Consider the following 15556-nt stretch of genomic DNA (forward strand, 5'->3'; position numbering starts at 1 on the left):
AAAAACAGCCAAAGGGAAAAATTACTGTGCAAATTGCCCCACGCGCTGGTGGCACGGCTAACGCAGCTCTGTCCTGCTTCCTACAACGGGAGTCGTTCTGAAGCAGGGTGCAGCCAAGAGGAGGGCCCCAAGAAGGGATTTGTAATGGGGTCCAGAACTCAAGGTGTCCAGGAAATATTAGAAAAATGTATGTAGGATGTCCTCACCCCCACAAGCCTGAGCCAGGGGGGATGGGACACATGGAACAGGGCCATTCAGAGCTGTTTTGGGTAGCAAGAGCTTTGCAGCTAACCCCTGGCACAGTCATTTAACATATCTATAACCTTTAACTGGTTTCATAGATATGTTCAATAGCTGTGGCCCTGCTTTGAGCCAGGGAGATGGGAGTGACTTCCACCCAAGATGGGTCTGGGAAGCAGCTCCCCCTGGTTACAGGGCCTGGGTGAGAGCGTGGAGATGATCGGCTCCATGCCATGGGGCCACACCTGCCCAGACTTACTATGGCAGCCCAGTAAAGCTGGAAGAATACGGGGATGCTGGCAGGTGTAACTGACTGTAGGAGGAGTCAGAAATGGGGCTGCAAAGGAAGATGGGCACTGGGACTTAAACCTAGGCCCGGCAGCCATAGAAGGGGAGGACCACAAGGTTTTGGGGGAGAAAAGAGTAGACCACGTGGCTCTGAAGTAAATGGGAGAACCACGAGGTTCTGAAGCAAGTAGATAGATAGAGGTCCATGTGGTTCTGAAGTAAAAGAGGAGAGGGCCACGCGGTTCTGAAATGGGGAAAAGGACCACACGGTTCTGAAGGATAGGAGAGAGGACCATGTGGTTTTGGAGTGCTTCTTTTTGCCACGCAGCTTAGGCAGCAGGAGAGACTTTGCCGGGAAGAAAAGGGGAGAAAGGACTCTTGCTGGTGGCCATGAGAAGGTGCCACATGGCTTTGGATTAACTGGAGATCGCAGCAGCCGCACAGCTGATGGTGCCGGGAGCCTGAATCACGGACTTCTACTTCCTTTCCTGAGACACGGTACCCCGGACTGGGCACAGGGAGAGGGAAGGACTGTGCATCTGTGGGTATTCTAGAGGACTTTAGTATCTTATTGAAGACATTAAGTCATTACTCTAAGTCTGTGTAACTTTTAAATAAACAATTCTTTTCCTTTTCACCAGTCTCTGGCATTGAGAGACGTTTTTCCTCTGGCAGCGGGCATTGCGAACCTAGCAGGTGGGCGTGGGGGGGAGGAACCTCCAGAGACAGAAAGGGGGATCCTTTCTGTAATAATTTATCGTGAGCCACCCCCACCCCCCCGCTTTGTAACAGTTCAACGGCTCGTCCCTAATGTTCTAAGCACTTTACCACCAACTTCCGACACACGGGTTCATGTGCCAGGGCTTCGGAAAGACTGGAGTTCCCTAACTGTTCGGCATAGTCTCCTAAGTAGCAACACACCGCACGTGTGCTGGGCAGCACTGCACCTGCCACTTTTCCCACATCGCACCTGTAGCCAAAGTAACACTCCGCTGGGGCGGCTGGTATGGCCGTTGAACAGACTAGGGAACTGGGGCTCAGGAAGATGAGAGAATGGCTCACATCCACACAACCCATAGATCGTCCAGCTGGGCCGCACGCCTAAATGTAACACTTCCTGCCCAAACAGAGTATGTCACCAGCCACTGTTGCCCCGGTAGGAAACAAAGAGGCCAATAGTAAAACTAACTCAGCTATGCCCGCCATCTTCTTCCGCTCCTGCAGTAATGCTGCTTCATCAAAGTTCTGGTCCTGGGGGCCGAATAAAGTATGAAACAATGGCGTAAGCGTGGCCTCTTCTTCCCGACCATAATCCTTCTGAAACACCGCGAGAACTCCCACTCTACTTTTAAAGCACCAGGAATTCTCACTACTTAAAGAATCCTATGTTAAATCCTTCCAGATATACATCAATAACCCCCGAATTGATTAGTTTCTAATTAAACAGCACTGGCTACTGTCATAAACACAGCCTTTCTCAACCTCTCACTAAAATAGCTCTGGAGAAGGGAAAAAGGAAGACAGTGAGCTCTCACTACATCACTAACAGCTGGCTTACAGCAAGGACCCGGGAAGGGCTTCTAGGAGCAACGAAGGCTGAAGGATAGAGTGAAGAAGTGCAATGGCCCGTGCGTGCATTTCTACTCCCCTGAAGGAATACAGGAAGGGAGCACTTCCATTCCGCCTCACACCACACCTCCCTGCCTCTCTCACACACACGCACACACTCACTCATGTGTATACACCTCACACACACACACACACACACACACGCACACACATGCGCACGCACACACCATTTGCTTAGAAAGGTAATAAAAATAGCTAATACTAGGTTTATTTTCAATTTTTCCAGCTTTATTGAAGTATGATTGACAAGTAAAAATAGTATATATTTAAGATATATATCACATTGTATACATTATAAAATGATTACCACAACCGACATAATCAGACAGAAACACTGCAGCTGAGGACTACGATGAATGACAATAAAAACGCGATAGAGAAGTTCAGCATCAGAACTGATCAATCAGAAAAAAAGAATCGGTGAGTAGAAGAAAGGACCTTTGAAATTATCCAGTCAGAGGGGAACTTAGACAAAATACAAAGGAGTATAGGAAGCCTATGTGAACGGTGGGATATCGTACAAAAAAATAATTTGTGAATTATTGCAGCCCCAGAGGAAGAAGAGAGGGGAGGGGGACAGAAAGCTTTTTAAAAAACATAATGGCTGCATATCTCCCAAATCTGGGGAGATGTTTGGACATCCAATTCCATGAACTTAATAGATCACCCCCAAAATGTCCATACAAACATATCCTCTCCAAAACCATTATAATCGCTTAAAAACAAAGACAGAGAAATTTAAAGCCAGCAAGGAAATACAAGTTCTCTCAAACAAGGGACCTCCAAAGGCTATCAGCGGACTTCTCAGAAGAAACCTCCCAGGCGGGATGATCTAGTCAAAGTGCTAAAGAAAAAAAAAAAATGGCTCAAAAACTACTTTAACCAGCAAAGCTGTTCTTTGAAATGAAGCCAAGATAAAGACTTTCCCCTACAAACAAGCCAGCAGTGGTCACCGCCACTAGACTGGCCTCACAGGGGTGTCAAACTCATTCTCACCAGGGGCCACATCAGCCTTCAAAGGGCCGAATGTAATTTCAGGACTGTGTAAATGTAACTACTCCTTAACTAGGGGCAAGGAGCTCGGCACTGCTGCCGGGTAGAAACAAGGTGGATAAAACAAGGTGGAGGGCCGCATTCAGCCCTCAGGGCTTGTGTTTGCCACCTGTGCCTTAGAAGAAATCCTGAAAGAAGCTCTTGAAGCCGAAATAAAAGGATACTCATTAGCAATATAAAGACCTGTGATAATAGAAGGGTGGTTTTCAGAAGCTGGGGGCTGGGGAAGGTGGGGACGTGTTCATTGAAGAATGCAAACTTCAGTTGTGAAGGAACCAGTTCTGGGGTGATTATAGTTCCTCCTACTGCCTTGCGTACTTGACAGTTGCTAAGAGAATAAATCTCCACTGAAGGACGCAGAAGACGACATCAGCAAATGGAAAGACAAACCCTAGTTTTGCATGGGAAGGCATACCATTCAGGTGCTGCTTCTTTCTAAATACACTTACAAATATAATGTGGTATCAGTCAGAATAAGTCCTTGCAGGGTGGGGGTGCTATAGAGCAGGCAGAGAAGTAGAACTAAATCCACAGTTTCTGTGAGGGAGGAATACCCAGGAGACCCTTGAAAAAGAAGAGCAATATGAAGGGGCCATCCCACATGGAAACGTTTAAAAATACAACTTGAGGCTAATAAATATTAAAACGTCTCACCTCACTCCAAAAAAATGTAAATTAAACAAGATGTCTAATTTGCAAAATATTTTAACTTTATATTTTGAAATAATTTTGACTTGTAAGTTGCAATAATAATACAAAGAAATCCTATAAACCCTTCCTTCAAATTTTCAAAATATTAATGTTTTTCTACATTTTCTTTATCATTCATTCTCTCAATACATAGAATTTTTTCTGAAATGTTTGAAATGTGACGACATAATGCCCATTTACCTGTAGATACCTTAGTAAATCATTCCTCATTCCAAGGACGTTCTCTGACATAAACACACTGTAATTGTCAACATCAGAAAGTTAACTTTGACACAGCTCTATTCATCTCACCTACAGCTCTCTTGCCCACTACTCACCTTCATCTAGCACGGGGTTCAGTCAGGGATCGCAGGTAGTGTTTCGTGATCATCTATCTGTAAAAAAATTCTTCTATTTCTTTGCGTTGATACTTTTGAAGAATGCTGCCAGCAATTTTGGACAATGTTCTACATTTGGGTTTTGCCTGATATTTTCTCATGACCAGTCTCAGGTTGGTACGTTTGGTGGGAAGGACACATTAATGAGTCCATGTGCCTCTCAATACTGACAACGTTAAGTTTGAGCAGTTATTGAAGGAAGTGTCTTCCAGGTTTCACTATTGAGCTACGTCTTGCCTCTTGCAATTAGTATCTTGCAGGGAGATACTTTGAGGCAATGTAAAATCTTATTTCTCATCAAGAAAAGGCTGAATGACATTGTTCAATTCTGTCGAGGGTACTTTCACGTGGAAGGTTAGTTATTACAATCTCTCTAAGAATCAATTTAACACTATGCATCAAAAGTTGCCATACCTTATAACACAGTGAATTTACTATAGCAAATGAGTCTAAGGAAAAATCAGAAGTGTGAAGATTTCTATTCAAGAATACTTACTATAGGGAACCTAACCGTGTGAAATGGCAAATGCAGCCCAGCCCTATTGGAAAGCCGATAGGCGCATGGCGGCAGGCAGGACACCAAACCCACGGATCGGTTCAGCCACGGGAAATCAGGCCCGCATTATACCTAGGCTGCTATAAGGCTTGCTCTTGCTAAAACTCTCTCACCCTGAGTTGAAGCAGCAAATGCTTACTGAATATCTTTCAAGTAACTTCCTGAAGTCTGTGCTAATTCTCCCAAGGACTGAAGTATAACCAGACCAATTACTCTTATCGTTCCCTTGCATATGCAACATTCTTTCCTTGTTAATCTTAGGAAGTAATCAGTAACATCCTTTGCTTTCCTATCTGTAAAAAGTAATTATCTAGAGCAAAACTGAGCATAATGAATGAGAACCTTCTTTGATGTATGAAATTAGAAAGCGATAAAAGCCTGTCCAGGCAAGGGTTGAGGTGCTCTCCCCTTGAGAGAGTGACCACACCGTCCTTTTTCTCCACAGGACTTTGGTAGTCCATGTGAATTTGTCTCGTCTCATCCACAACACCGCGGACATGGCTGGCCAGAGTCCGCACCAACTTACCACAATGTTATTTGTACTAGTAAAAACATAGAAATGACCTAACAGGAACTGGCTAATTAAAATATAGTACACAAATCCCTAAGAGGGAATATTTTACAAGTGATTACAATAAAGTTTTTGAAGATGACGACCAGTTAGAATAACTCTAGAGCTAACAAGTCCCGTGAACTTCCCTTCATCCCTTCTAAGCCCCGGGACGAGTGCCAAGACACAACCCAACCTCTACTCCCAGTCCGGTTTCATGGACCTCGACCACAGCCTCTTCACGGCCTTCTTCACTTCAGCGTTTCTCAGGGAGTAGATGAGAGGGTTGAGGAGAGGCGTGATCACCGTGTAGAAAATGGCCACCACCTTGTCCACAGGCAGGGTGGCAGAAGGCCTCAGGTAGATGAAGATGCAGGGCCCAAAGAACAAGGTCACCACGGTGATGTGGGACGCACAGGTGGACAGGGCCTTGCGCCGCCCCTCAGAACTCCGAGTCCTCAGATGGAGCAGGATGACCACATAGGAGGCTAAGAGGACCACAAAGCAGAGCACAGACAGGGTCCCCCCGTTGGCAACAATCAGCAGGCCAATGAGGAAGGTGTCAGAGCAGGCGAGTTTGAGCACGGGAAGCACGTCGCAGAAATAGTGGTCGATCACGTTGGGGCCACAGAAAGGCAAGCGGAATGTGAGCAGGATTTGGGCTAAAGAATGCACAAGGCCCCCCAGCCATGTTATTCCCACCAGGACAGCACACACCTGCCGGTCCATGATGGTGGTGTAGTGGAGGGGTTTGCAGATGGCCACGTAGCGGTCATAGGCCATCACGGTGAGCAGGAAAAACTCAGTGCCACCGAAGAAGTGGATGAAGAAAACCTGTGTCATGCAGCCCCACAGAGATATGGCTTTCCTTTCAGCCAGCAAATCGGAGATGAGTTTGGGGGCTGTCGTGGAGGCGTAGCAGATCTCCACGAAGGACAGGTAGCTGAGGAAGAAGTACATGGGGGAACAAAGACTTCTGCTGGCAAAGACAGTGAGCACAATGAGGAAATTCCCCAGCACAATTGCTGTGTACAAGAGCAGAAACATCACAAAGCAAACTTTCTGCACCCCCTGATTGGGAGAAAGTCCCAGAAAAATGAATTCAGTCACATTATGTGTGTTAGCCATGGAGTCTCCTCCAGGGGGCGGTAATTGGGATGGGTGATCTGAAATGATAGGAGACAAAAGACTCTTTTGTTAAGTGGGTGAATTATAAAAAATCCCTTGCTGCAGTCTCGTGCCTGTTCACAGAGGACTGTTACGGACTTCGGGGTTCATCCTGCAGACTCTGGGGAACCATCAGGAGTGTTAGTAACTGGAAAGTGCAATCCGCTGGGATGCAGAGGTTGGCCAGTAAAGAGACCAGAGAAGGGGAGAAATGCTAGGATGCGAAAGCCTCGTTGGAAGATGTGGGGCAGGAAGGAGAGGGCTGCTGCCTCATGTCAGCTGTCCCTCTACCACCTCTGTACGCTCTGCCTCTCGCCTGCAGCTTTCCTGCATCCCACCTCCGTTTGCTCCCTTTCCACCCTTTGTTCGCAGAGCAGCTTTCTCGCCACTCCGCTTCCTTTCAGAGTCTTCGGGAGAGCTGTCCCCCGCACCCAGTGCCCCCCATCTTATTTTTGCTTTCTCCTCCTAATTCTCTCATTCCACAGCTGGTCACTGGTGATCTTGTCCCTTTCCAAGGATCCAACTCAATCCATGCACAATTCTTCTCCTTACTGATACCCACATTTCCTTCAGTCACACCCGCCCTCCTGCAGCGGCAGCAGAAACACAAACCACCCCTGGTGCCAAGGGCCCACTCTGCAGTCCAGCCTTCAACACCTCAAGGCAGCACTAGGAATGTGCACTGACTGGTCTGCAGACCGTCCCAGTTTGTGCCCGTGCCTGTGCGTCTATCCGTGCCTCTTGTATGGACAGACTCCAGACTCCGGAACCCCTGAGACTAAGAGCTGCATGACGTCCCCTCGTGCCACAAAGGCGTCCTTCCATCCACAGTGGGGACAGGCTCGGGTCATTAGGGACTGCCACGGGCCAGAAGGGAATGAATCCCTGATAGTTTACAACCACGGAGACAAAGGGAGGGCAGAGACCAGCCCTGCACGCTCAGATCAGCTGGCGAACTTTACCTAGAAGCCGGTCCTGGAAGAAAACACCTGCCAGCATTTCGACCCCTGGCTTCACACTCAGGTTTCTTTAGGTGGGATCCATGTGATGTCTACAAAGTTCTTGAACTGATCAGAGACTCCAGGTCCAAACCCTAGCACAGAGATGATACCTACATCACAGGTAGATGCCATAAACCGCACTCCGCGCCCATCCCAGGAGAACTGCAGTTTCCATCCTCTGTGCTGCCTTGGGCTCTTCTCGGACACAGAAGCCCCATCTCCGCAATGCACAGAGCCTTACCCTCTCTCAGGACGGTTTGGAATCACAGCGATTTTCACACTGAACTCTAATTGTTCTATGTGCCCATCTATCCCCTCTAAATTCTGAACTTCCTGAGGGCGGAGCTTATATCTAGCTACAGTTCCATCTCCAGTCCTTACTTACATGTCTCCAGGAAACGGCGTTCAGTGACTGTACATAGAATCAATGAAGAGCGGGTGTAGATGTCCCCTAGCCTTCTTAGCACAGTATTTAGGACATTGTAGGTATTCGGTATAAACTGAAGGACCAAAGGTCCCCAAAGACTAAGACCACAGCTTCTCCTCCCCGATTCCCATTCCCAGCACCATGCCCGCCCCAAAGACCAGGTGTCAGGAGAGCACTTGGTAAAACGTCCTGTGCTTCAAAGTGGAACTGTAGTCATCATGCAAAAAAAGAAAGAAAAAAAAGTCCATGCTCCTGAAACAAAACCACCCCAGTGTTTCTGTGGCTTCTCTGTTCTCAGCGACAGAGATGCTAATACCGCCCAGAGAACAGCCCTCAGCTGGAGCAGTTTCCTGCTCAGCCAGGCAGAAAGCACTACCTCTCAGGAGCTTCCAGGTAAGTCTGTTCCCCCTGCAGCCTCGGGCTTGGGAATATGGAGACTAAACCACTGGCCTCTCCTTTCCACCTGGTTTAAAACAAGAACAAAGTAGACTTGCCTCCAAAGTGTTCCAAAGAGAAATAAGAATTCCGGCAGCTTGGCCTTGAGTTCACACTGCCTGACACATGCCAAGGGAGAGGGCATGAAGATAAAGAGACTTCCCCAGAGAGCCATCCTTTTCCCCTTCCCAATCAGGCAGACACCCTCATGGGAAGTAAGCCCTGGTTACAGAAACCCCAAACTTCCTTATAGGCAATACAACTTCAGAAATCAATAGGAAATGGGGAAAAATTAACCCCATCCAGTATTTCCAGGGCACGTACTCTGGTTGGACTCTTTGCTGGTCAGAGGTCGATTAGATGCGGCTCCTGCTTATGGACGCAGTCACGGGGCTTCACATGAAAGGACACGTTCAGAGGATGGGTCTCAGGGATCTGGGTCTCAAGTGTCTGTAAGGGTAGAGACCAGTGGTTCTCAACGGTGAGTAATGTCGTCCCCAGAAGACGTTCAGCAATATCCAGAGACATTTGTCATTGTCACAACCTGGGTGGGGCAAGGGTTCTTCTGGTGCGTAGTGGGGAGGAGGCAAGGATGCTATGAAGTGTGCCACAAAGCACAGGACAGGCCCCACAGCAAAGACATATTGGACCCAAGATCAATACTGCTGCTGTGGAAATACGTGCTATCGATGGAAGAAATCTGACCCCGAACTGATCATTATTGAAACTCAGTGTGTTCATTTCCATGCTCTGACCGCAACTGTGTATGTATTAGAATTTTGTACAATAAAAGGTCTACAGCCCCGGCTGGTGTACTGCAGTGGTACAAACCAAAGGGTCACCTGTTCAATTCCCAGTCAGGGCAGTTGCCTGGGTTGCAAGCCAGGTCCCCAGTAGGGGGCGCATGAGAGGCAACCACACATTGAAGTTTCTCTCCCACCCTCTCTCCTTCCCTTCCCCTCTCTCTAAAAATAAATGAATAAATAAAATGTTTTAAGAAAGGTTTACAAACACTGTAACAGCATTTTGTAAGATACATGCGCCCCACACAGGTGTCACTCACCAATGCCATTAACTCAGCTTTGACTAAAGTCAGAGTTGAAACAAGATGCCAAGTTTCAACTAATAGTTAACAAGAACATGCAATGGGACATTGTAATACTTTAAAAGGTTTTAATATAATTGCTTTTGAGAATACAAACACTGAATTAACCGTTATTCTTTACATAGGAAGAAACAAAAGTAAGATTAGCAAATAATTACATAAAAGCTCCAAATATTTAAAATATATATATATTTATTCTGTAACATGCCATAAATTTTTTTATTTTTATGTAATCTTTATTATATTTTTTCCATTAGCATTTAGTACCCTTATACCTCCTCCCCTCCAGCAATCACCACACTGCTGACAATGTCCATAAGTCCTTTTTCCTTTTTGCTCAGTCCCTCCACCCCCTAACCTCCCCTCCCCCACTGGCTGTCATCTGCTCTCCATCTATGAGTCTGTCCCCATTTTCCTTGTTAGTTCAGTTTGTTCATTAGATTCCACATATGAGTGAAATCTATTTGTCTTTCTCTGACTGGCTTATTTCACTTAGCAAAATGTTCTCCAGGACCATCCATACTATAGCAAAGGATAAAATTTCCTTCTATTGTTATGGCCGAGTAGTATTCCATTGTGTAAACATCCCATAGTTGTCTTATCCACTCATCTATTGCAGGACACTTGGGCTGCTTCCATACCTTGGTGATTGTAAGTAATGCTGCAATGAACATAGGGGTGCTTGTGTTCTTTTGAATTAGTGTTTTGGGTTCCTTCAGACATATTGCTAGAAGTGGGATCACTGGGTCAAAAAGCAGATCCATTTTTAATTTTCTGAGGTATCTCCATACTGCTTTCCATAGTGGCTGCCCCAGTCTGCATTCCCACCAACAGTGCAAAAGGGTTCCCCTTTCTCCACATCCTCACCAGCACTTGTTTGTTGATTTATTGGTGGTCGCCATTCTGACAGGTGTGAGATGGTATCTCATTGTTGTTTTAATTTGCATTTCTCTGATGATTAGTGATGTTGAGCATCTGTCACAAATTTTTTAAATACTTTTTTAAATACCATCGTGCAATGCTGCCTCCCGCATGGGGCAAAGGACTGCGTGTGAGATTTGCTGAAAACCTTCAGAGCAAAATGACTAGGTACTTGAAACAGGCCCAAATGAAGAGACAGAGAGAGAGATCTCGACGTCACTTCCTGAAATTTTGCTGCAGGTTTACAAAAGCAGCAAATTACTCGTCTTCCAGGACCCCCACACCTGGTGGTGTGTTGGAGCCCCATCGTCCTCGAGGCGATGAGGAGAGTATCACAGGCTGAACAACTCAGAAGGAGGCGTACTATAGTACTCACATTTAAAGAACCACCAAAAACAACACAACTTGGCATTTCCAATCCAGGCCTTGCACAAAGCACCCACACGCAGCTAGCAAAGACACCCTTGAATCATTCCTTTCTTACTCCCAGAGAATGTGCTGGAGCCCTTTAAGGAAAAGCGGCCTTACATCTGCCTCCTCTCTCAACTATGAGGATGCTGTTTGCAAGTTCCCACTACAAATGCAAATCACTCTCTCTGCTTTCAAGAGAAAGTCACACTTTGCTGATGTTGTGCGTGTGCATTTGCATGTGTGTGTGTGTGTGCGTGCGTGAGAGAGAGAGAGACAGAGTTGCTTAATACACATTCTGCCACCTAAAAAATAAGACCCCATGTTGTAAAAGAGACAAAAAACCAAGATCTGAGGTTGGTGAGTTAGGGCCCATAGACCAGTTCCAGCCAGCCACCCGTGCTGGCGAGTAACATTTGGTCGGACCAGCGGCCCTCACTCTCCCTGCGTCGTCCACGACTGCTGTCACACTGCCCCGCAGAGGTGAAGAGCTGCGCCCAGAGACTGTAAGGCCTGCAAAGTTTCAAAGGTTTGCCATCTGGCCCCTTTCCAGAAAGTTGGTCAACCCCTGACCTAGACCATCAGGCAAATAGCAGACCCTTCCCACCCCAGCCAAGCGTAGGCTGCGGTATAGAAACAGACATGTATTTCTACCTCTAATGTGCCTCAGTGGGCGCGGAAATGGGGCCTGGCCAGGGCGTCACTCCCTGGCTCTTTAACCCATAATGACCGCCCCTCTTACCTTCCCCAGTGGTGAGAATGAGAGCGTAGGCTTTGATGGGTCCGTGGCTGGCTTCAAACCCACTGAACTTGACCTTTACCGAATTGTGACTAACAGATGTAATATTAGGAGATCCATCTGGGGGAGGGGGGTCTGAAACAGAACAAACCAAACATGATCATCAACCCCTGAAACCAAAAAAGGAAGACAATTAAGAAGGAGAGAATTTGGGGTGCCCGCCCGTGCTCTGGAAGCTGTGTGCTGGGCTCATACAAAGCAAATCCAGAAGCAAGGGGCAGGTGGGGAGCCTGCCTAGTTCACAAGGACCCCCTCAGTGGCCCAGCCGCATCCCTGGGGCGGCCTCCCATACACAGCCTTGTTGGTTGAAGGTGACCTGCCTTTCTTCTGCCCCCTGCCCCTCCTGACCCAGAGGGGCCAGGTTTCTCATCCTGGCTAACTGGCCAAGCTCAGGGCCAAGCAGGGTGAAGTGGGCAGAGGTGGCACACCTGCCAAGGAGACAAGCTTTGTCTCCTTAGTGGCTTATGGTCTCAACTCTGACTCAGCCTTAATCATGGGGGGTTACAGCCTCTGAAACCAGGCAGGGCGGTTCCCAACAGGGACCCACACAATTGGTGGGGAACTCACACACCTAGAGCTTCTCCAAGGGGGAGAGGACTTGTACCCCGCATGGGGCACCCCAACGTTTAAGACCTGCACCTGAGAGACGAGCCCCCAAAACACCTGCTTTGAACACCAACGAGACTCACGTCCAGGAGACCCCAAGTGCTGAGCAAACGCTCGCATGCAGACTCACCACTCCAGGGCCCCACGTTAGAGAAGAGCCCAGACTTGACCTGAAAGAGGTTCATTTCCTCACATCCATGCACCTGCGGAGGGGCAGGGCTTCCTGGGAGTGTCTGCAGGTATGGAGGCTGCTGGGGGACATTCTTGCCTCTGTCCCGCTCCACAACACCAGGAGGGGGCCATGGGGAGTTACACACTTCCAGTGCCCATGTTACCCGTTTTGTGGCTGCCACTCAAGAAACACCCTCTAATCAAATTTTATATTGAATAGAAGATAGAATATCAAGTGCCTTTCAGGCGCACTAAAGATGTTTGAAGAGCAGTCTATGCTAAAGGAAGATGTGAGTTAGATTCCCTGATGGAGCAAGTGCTGGGGGAGAAAAAGAGCCTGCCTTCCAGAGTTCATGGTGAGATCAAATCCCCTCTCTACCTACCTGCTCTTCAATTTTAGCCAAAATTAGCTGAGTCTTAGCTGCAACCCACGTAAAATAGGGGTCATCATAACGTCCCCAAGGCCCTCATGACATTAATGTCCTGTCTATGACAGCTATGACTGTGCCAGGTCTAACACTACGAACAATTCACCACAGCGCGTTTTCACACACAAGGACACCACCGTTTCCAGAAGATACAGCATGATAACCACTTATATCAGTCATCCCGTTGCAACAGCGGACTTCCCACACTTTTCCAAGAGAAGCCATATCTCTACCTGATGTCTCTGCCTCCCAGAAACGCCACTGTGTATGGATGCGGAGCAAAGGCAAGAAGAGAGGGACCCATGAAAGAGTCGCTGGACATGGCTTCTCAGACTGGTAAAAAGCCTCAACACCTAGAATTCTCAGAATAATTTAGGAATAATATAACTTTCACCCAATTCTCTCAGCATCAACCACACACATGAATGATCCAAGCACAGAACTTCTAATTCTATACAAGCCACACATTTTGTTAAATCGTGAAGAAGACTGAATGCTCCGAGTCTCCTGGCACATTCTGCAGTTGTAATAGAAAGGGGCTGTAGCTGCCTCATCCGAGAGGTGAGGCAGTTTCAGATGGGGCTGAGTCCACATTGCATGTTCAAGGGAGTTCACCCCAAGTAGACAGGCCACTTTTTTTGAAGTCTTTACTCTCATTAAAGAAGTTCTTGCCCTGACTGCCTGGACTTAAACTTTAGAAGAGGGCTTGGCTCTGCTTCCCCTTCTCAGAATGGAGGTCTCATTTCTTGAAGTCTGACACTTCCTACCAAGCCACACCTGTATATGACCAATCAAGAAAGAAGTATAAGCATAGAATATTACAGTGGTTTTTAAACATGTTTTTCAGGATTTAAATACCTCTTATCAATGTAAATCTACATAAAGAAGATTTTCAAAAACAGACAATCAGTTGTTTTGATTGAAGTCCCGCACGTGCCCGATTGCATGCCTCCTACCCTCTCCTGCTCCTCCTGCTCCAATCCCTGAGATACCTGAAGAATTCTGAACTCCAAATCATAGTCCATAAACCACTGGCATAGAAAACACATCGATTGTTCTTAACTTCAATGACTCTGGTTATATTTTGTTTGCTTTTTCCTTCTATTGTTTATGTTCCAGTTAAAGGTGAGATCATATGGTATTTGTCCCTCACTTCCTGGCTTATTAGGGCGGGGGTGGGGGGTGGGGGCAGGGACAGTGGGTAGAGGGGATTACAGGAACTACTATAAAGGACACATGGACAAAACCAAGGGAGAGGGTGGAGAGGTGGGAGGGAGGTGGGTTCAGCTGGGGTGGGGTGGAGGGATGGGGAGAAAAGGCATACAACTGTAATTGAATAACAATTAAAAAAAAAAAGAAGAAGAAAACACATCGAGGACTTTGGAACTGTCTTTGATCTGCAGTTTTCTCAGCTGCAAAGTGTGCATTATCCCCTCTACAGGGTAGCGCTGTCCTGAGGTTTAATTTTAGGAAATTTACTGGCAGGTGCTTCGTTCATATTAGTCTTTTGCCTCCTGCTTCCCATTTTCTGGTCTGAATGATATTCTCAAGAATGCTGCCATTTTCCATATTATGTCACTAGAAAAAAAATCTCCTCTTGGCCAACACATAGAGTTTTGATTCCATCCATTAGGCATCTCTTGCAGGTAATGCCCAGGCTTACGTACGTAAGAGAAGCCTGAGCTCACAGAAACAGTATATCTTCCTGCTTTCCTGTCCTCCAGTTGCAGATCTGGCATCTCGAGCCCTAGTTTTCTGTGGACCCAGGAGCACCTGTAAACACCTATGAGGAGTTCATGCTATATATTTTTTAAACTTTTGATTCACTTTGAAGTAATTCCAGAGGGAAACACCGGACAGTAGGGAAATTATCAAGCCTCAGATTTAGAATTCAGAGACTTAGATGTGTTCATGTTCTGGGGGATCTTTGCGGAGAAGCAGAGGAAAGGACAGAGAAAGCCGGGGCTTAGAAATAAGGCAGATCGAGATTTGAACTCAGGCTCTGTAAGCTACTGAGACCTTGATCAAGACGCTGACCTTCCAAAGAGTTGGTCTCTTCCTCTGTTAAACAGGGTCCTCATACCCACTTCACCAGACTGTTTTAGGATCAAATTATATAAAATATATGAAATCTCTTGGGTAGTAGTAAAATAAACACACACATACATGTTCCTTATTTATTTATAAATATTATTCTCAGAAACAATATCAAGAATGATCACTGATTTGTATTCAGTGGTGAAACATTGGTATATTACCTAATAATTGAGGTGAAAATAGAGACATAACAACATTTTACATCTGAAGAAATAATGACTTCTAGAAATTGAATTGGCCCAACATTTACTGAGTTTTACTCTATGTCACTTAGAGCCAGATACAAAGAAAAGTCTGAGTCAGGACATACTCTCAAAAGATTGACAGTCTAGTGGGGAAAAAATAATCACTACAATATAGATAGTATAGGCCTTAAAGGATTTCCACTGAGTTGTTGGAGTTCAAAAAAGGAAAGGGACATATCCAAACAAGAATATCATGGAAGCTTCTTAAGATCCAGAAGTTCAGGTGGGCATTAGAAAGTAGATAGGATGCTAACAGGAAGAGATGGGGGAAGTGTTTTAGGTGGGAGACACAAGGAGATATTCAGGAAGCACTGTGCTCCGCCAGAATGTAACTGAAAATAA

The 15556-nt window shown here is 46.5% G+C and overlaps 1 protein-coding gene across 1 annotated transcript; it reads right to left on the reverse strand.

The window, feature by feature from the left end:
• Positions 1 to 5602: 5602 nt before the first annotated feature.
• On the reverse strand, positions 5603 to 6557 carry LOC128780988 (olfactory receptor 4X2-like). Its single transcript, XM_053924967.1, has one exon. The coding sequence runs from the start codon at positions 6530 to 6532 to the stop codon at positions 5603 to 5605; it is 930 nt and encodes a 309-aa protein (XP_053780942.1). The 5' UTR covers positions 6533 to 6557.
• Between the last annotated feature and the right edge of the window lie 8999 nt (positions 6558 to 15556).

The sequence above is a fragment of the Desmodus rotundus genome, chromosome 5, assembly GCF_022682495.2.
Source record: "Desmodus rotundus isolate HL8 chromosome 5, HLdesRot8A.1, whole genome shotgun sequence".
NCBI lineage: Eukaryota > Metazoa > Chordata > Mammalia > Chiroptera > Phyllostomidae > Desmodus > Desmodus rotundus.